The sequence below is a fragment of the Sinocyclocheilus anshuiensis genome, unplaced genomic scaffold (assembly GCF_001515605.1).
Source record: "Sinocyclocheilus anshuiensis isolate Anshui unplaced genomic scaffold, SAMN03320099.WGS_v1.1 scaffold70, whole genome shotgun sequence".
Classification (NCBI taxonomy): domain Eukaryota; kingdom Metazoa; phylum Chordata; class Actinopteri; order Cypriniformes; family Cyprinidae; genus Sinocyclocheilus; species Sinocyclocheilus anshuiensis.
Window position 1 is genome coordinate 2223841 of NW_015542377.1, and position 5685 is coordinate 2229525.

General features: G+C 41.2%; 1 protein-coding gene across 1 annotated transcript in view; it reads left to right on the plus strand.

Moving 5' to 3' along the window:
• Positions 1-5685, plus strand: part of LOC107692389 (KN motif and ankyrin repeat domain-containing protein 4-like) — a 61056-nt gene that overhangs the window by 47666 nt on the left and 7705 nt on the right. The window contains exons 2-5 of the mRNA XM_016491426.1: positions 416-483; positions 743-2439; positions 2488-3163; positions 4728-4821. Coding sequence (XP_016346912.1) covers positions 468-483; positions 743-2439; positions 2488-3163; positions 4728-4821 — 2483 coding nt within the window. The 5' untranslated portion in view covers positions 416-467. The remainder of the gene's footprint in view (positions 1-415; positions 484-742; positions 2440-2487; positions 3164-4727; positions 4822-5685) is intronic.

Here is a 5685-nt window from a genome sequence, read left to right on the forward strand (position 1 = left end):
CTTCTGGCGATATCTTCCCTCAAGAGAGTTGGGGATCTGCAGGCCCTTTCAGTGGCCCTGTCTTATCTTGACTTTGCGCCCGGTCTGGCCAAAGCGTTTCTGTTCCCGCGAGCGGGATATGTTCCTAAGGTCCCCTCCTCTGCACCGCGGCCTGTCGTACTACAGGCCTTCAGTCCTCCTCCCTTTGAGGATCCAGGCCAGCAGAGGCTAAACTGCATGTGTCCGGTGCATGCACTGGATGCATACGTCCACAGAACTGCCCTGTGGAGGAGGGCGGACCAGTTGCTTGTTTGTTACGGTCCCCCTAAGAGAGGTCTGGGGCTCCGGCCCTCCAGGAATTGAGTTTGACACTCCTGCATTAGATGATTAATAAAAAATGTTAGATCTGTACATCTTTATTTTGATCTGCCTACAGGTTTTCAGTGTTTACAACAGATTTCACCCATGATACTGCAAAAACAGAAATAATGGACAAGAAAAGTGGTAAGAACGCCAGACTGTTTTAGTCATTTCCAGTTTTAAATGTGTAAATATATTCCTTCCACTTGTGTTCATACAAGAGTTGACAGCAAAAAAGTGTTTGCATTTCATGTCTTCCAAATCCTTGCACAATGATAACAACTGTTCATCAACTGTTTTGTTGTGTTGAATTATGCTCCATATGCTCAATAATACAATGGCTGCTTGAATTGGAATTACTATGAGAAAATGCAAAATGTGTAATATGTACCTTGTATTTCAGCAAATGGCTTTCCTTCCAAGGCCACAGATAGTGGAGTACAACGTAAACAGCTGCCATATTCTGTAGAGACCCCCTATGGGTTTCACCTGGATCTGGACTTCCTGAAATATGTAGATGACATAGAGAAAGGGAACACAATCAAGAGGGTGCACATCCAGCGTAAGAACAGGGGCCCAAAGTACAGCACACTGCCACGCAACTTCAGCCTTCCTGGGCATGGCGCTCGGCCTCTAGCCAAAGACACATGGGCCAATACTTCCACTTTAGGGTCCAAACCCAAGTCGCGTGTTACTGAAGTCCAGAAGCTTTTTGAGTTCCGAGCCAGTGATGCCATTAGTGGTAGCAGTAGCACCAGTGGAAGCTCCCCTGCCAGCCAGTCAAAGATGCCTGGGAGTGGTTACCTCCCCTCACCAAAGGCAGCAGAACAGGTTCAAGTACAGACCTCATCTGAGAATGAACAGCCCATGGGCCTTAATGTTAGGCCTCACCTGTTAAGAGCCTCTAGCATGCCTATTAATGTCCCACGTAGGAAAGGATCAGATTCAACTGATGAGCAGAGTTCCCAATCGCAGAACGGCTCAGCTGAGAGGCTTTTTCGACCAACGGATGGAGTTGACAGGAGAGGCAGTGTTCCCCAGGACAGGGCCAGCTTGCATCAACAAATCACAGCTGCGCTGAAAAGGGTGCGTGAGTTAGAAGAGCAAGTCAGGACCATTCCTGAGTTGAGGGCTCAAATATGCTCTCTTAGAACGGAGAGGGAAGAACTGCTTCAAAGAATCCGAGAACAAAAGTCCAAGCAAAAGAGTGAGGTTCCTCAAACTGATGTGCAAGCCAGTGCTGTTCCTCCAGTTGTAAGGGAAAAGAAAGATGCTCCTTCCATTCACATGGATACTGCAGCTGATCAGGAAATTGTTCAAGCAGTACAGTCCAACAAAAACACAGAACAACAGTCAGAGGAACACAATCTTGTGGTGCAGGATATTGTAGAGCCAGTAACTGATACAGAGTCAGAGAAGGAACAAGTACCAGCTCCAGTGTCTGTTCCAGTAATACTCATAGACAAAGCAGAAACTCCAACTGATCCAGATGAAGCAGAGGGATTTTTGCAGGAGTCTACACTTCAAGATGAAGCATCAAAGAGTCTTTCAGAGCAAGCAGAAAAGCAGGATAGATCATTAGATACATTATTAGAAGATAAAGCGTCAACACAGTTACAAGGGATTTCAGAATCAGTTGCTGCATCTGAATTTACATCCACTCAAGAAGATTCTGCAACTGTTGAGGGACCAAGTGTAACTACAACTGAAGAAAATAAAACAGCCCAACCTGCTGAACAGAAACTTCTCACTAACCTGGAGCTGGAAGCAAAACTGAAAACTTTAGAAGAGAGTCTAAGCAAGGCCAGTTGTGAATTGGAAAAGACAAATGCCTTACTGAGAGAGCAGATGGATGAGAATAGACGAAAGGATGAGAGAATACAGGAACTGATTGACCAAGTGAAGGAGCAGAAACTTCAAGGTCCTATCGAGACAGAGCCGCTGTGTGAACCAGTTGTCACGTGTGATGCATCAGTCAGTACAGACAGCAAAAGTGTCCTGGAGAAAGGAATCTCAACAGAACCTCAACCAGCTGAGGGTCCCAAAGAAACAGACTCTAAATGCTCGAGCACTCAGACGTATATAGTAGAAGCTAGAGACATTAAAGTATTAGCACAAGTAAATACAGCAATAGTAGAAGCTCGAGACATTGAAGTATTAGCACAAGTCACTACAGCAGACAAAATTGTAGGGGTAGAGATTGTCATGTGTGACCAGGCAATGGAGACTGAAATCCAGGATAAAGAAGGTAACAGTTGTCAGGAAATCTCTGAAATGCTAGAGAAGACAGATTCTGTAAAAGACAAAGAACTAGAGAGTGATATCAAAGATAGTGTGTCAAGTCAGATTATAGATACCAAAGTCAGTGAAATTGTTGTTGCAGAGAGTGACACTGAAGAATATGTCATAGTAGAAAGTGCCATGGTTGAGACTATGGACAGTGAAAATGAAATCCCTAAGCCCACAGTCCAAGAGATCGAATCTAAGGAGAGTCCAGTTGTTGAAAGCACAGTAACAGACAAAGCAAGAGTAGAAAGTTGTTCAGGTTTGCAAACAGAGCAGGAACCCCACCTCCAGTCTCAAAGGGCATCTGAAGCCACAGCTTCTAATGCTGCAATCGGTCAGGTTGTTAATCGTATACAGGGGCTTCTTAATGAGCAGTGGGCCAGTTTGGGAAGTGGAGGCCAAGACGCAAAAGGAGAGAGCTCTCAGAAACCTCATTCTTCCAAAATAAGCTCAATTCAAAGCCATCTGAGAGGGTCCCTCAGTGCCCTGTCTGCCTTTTACTCACCTGTTCAGAAAGGAGGGGCTGCACGACAATCAGGTAAGATGAGGTCTCATTCCATATAGTCATGTGCCTTCTCAGTAAGCTCATTAAATAGACAATACTGACTGATGTGATTGTCTCTTTGACTTAGATTGTTAGATAGTTATTTGGTATTAGATATTTCTTGTATTAGGCCTGTTTCACAAAGCTTGCATGTGCAGCTTGTAAGCAAAGCTACGGTATTTAGGCGTCAACAATGTTACAACACTAAAAAAAACAGTATTCTATGAACCTTATGATTTTATTCTGCAAACCTCAAGGATTTATAACCATTTTTATGGTTCTAATGTAAAAAGGTTTACGTTCTAGATGCTGCCAGTAAATTAATATTGTATGTTTCAGTGTCTGTCCAATCATACGAAAAATGCATATACTACACAGTAAATACACTTTACTTACAAATACCTACAAAAACTATTGACATCATGGTGTCCATTAACAACTAGCAAACATTCCAGTTTATTCTATTCTACATAGGAAGTTGACCCATACATCCGAATACACACTGCTTACAAGCTATGTGAAACAGGCCTTACTGAGTTTGAAGTGAAGGTTTTGGGAGCTAGAGATGACAATCTAAAGATCTGAAACATATGTTAAAGTCAACTTGAAATAATAAGTTCAAATATGCATATGTTTTGTCTGATTATGTATGCATGTGCGGCACAGAAACCCATCTGTTGCAATGCGGAGACCCAGTGGCATTGGGCATTCATATTGAAGTTGCTTTCCATATGCCAAGATAATTTAGGAGATATGTGTTGACAGTTTAAAAGCATCTGGCATATTACTGTGCTTGCAAAATGATGCGGTCTCATAAATACTGGCATCCATTGTTATTTGTGCAACCACAGTTAATTATGCTCTTTTGTTCTAATTATGTTCTTCTGCAATTTCACTGAATGTTGTACAATATTACGGTCACTTAAAAGCAACCTGTTTTACTAAAATGATAGTTTCCTGGCTAATTTTGATCTCGTTGTGTCCTGGGTAATGCACACAGTCTTATGGGACATTTTGAGCTTTTTTCATAATTCCCAGAAGCTTTTCAAACTCTTTGATGTGTTGTGTTTTGTTGTAATTGCATCCACTGGCTCCTTTGGTTGTTACACACCTCTGTTCTCTGCAACAATCTCAGACAAACACTAGGGAACAAATCTCTGTAAATGCTCTGTACTATTCTATCTCTTTTACGATTACATGACTGATGAGAATTTATTGTGGTAGGTAAGAATGGTGGTCTCTTTTTTGTTTCTTTTAAAATATAAGTACCTCTGTGACTGTAACAGTTGTTTTGACAGTTTGGTGTGCTACATTATGAATGAGTACATCTGACTTACCCACTCTGTGGAGCACAGCAAGTGTACGGTTCAGCATTTTGTTGTTCATATTGCTTTTGGTAAAGTTATTTCAAGACATTCAAAAGTAATATCTCCTAGACTTCTTTGTTTTCAGGTTGGACAAAATTGACTGTGTGATGTATAGAGTTAAGTCAGTGCTAGGGATGATGAACAGGTGAAGACTTGGCTTACGTTTTTACTTTTTATCTCCCCCATATAAGGCCTCAAATCTATCATGAAGAAGAATGACTGTCATGACAAGCAGGGCAACGGGGGAGCGAAGAAGAACTTGAAGTTTGTTGGCGTAAATGGAGGGTATGTGTTTTTATTTTGTTTTGTTTTTATAGCAAATAGTTTATATGGATGGTAATGCTTTTCATAAAATCACCTGTCATCTGTGTAGAAGTTATAAAATAATGTTGTAAGTGATTAAAAAGAAGTTAGGACACTCCTAAAAGTCTAATGGGGGACCTAAATGAACGTTATGCCTTACATTTAGCAGTTGCCCCAGAATCACAGTTGCTTTCATGTAAAGTGTTGAAGGATGAATCTATTTCATCAACATCCATGACATCAGATGTCCGGCCTGTCTCTCTGCATCCCTTAATCTGTTTCATCCTTCATCACAGTGCTCTGTTAGAAATGGGCCATGAGGTGTCGGCATTGTTTTCTGTGAGAGCTGTTGCATGATGAGTGAGGCCTAGTGAGATGACACGAAGAACAAGTCCTCTCTCTGTCCCTCTCGCTCTTGCTGTGTCTCTGCCTGTCTGCCTGTCGCTGTGTGCGGTGAATGATTTGTTTAGCTTGGCAGCAGAGATGGTTCTGTCTCAGCTGTATTTGACCAGCCTTCAACAATAAGATAATTATCCTGATAGAACTGGGCAAACAACTGGCCTGCTAAACATAATTGATATTGAAAATATATTTACTTTAACCTTCATATACCAAAACATTTTGCCAAATTTTATTTCAGGGGCAAGAAAATACATTTCCAATCTTACAGACAGCCTACCTTTAGGCTTTATTCATTACTTATTTATATTCAAATGTGTGTTCATACATGTTATGGACAACAAAAAGTTTTTCTTCAGGTGTTACATATGTATATGTGTGTGTATATATACATACAATACATATATATATATATATATATATATATATATATACACACACAAATAT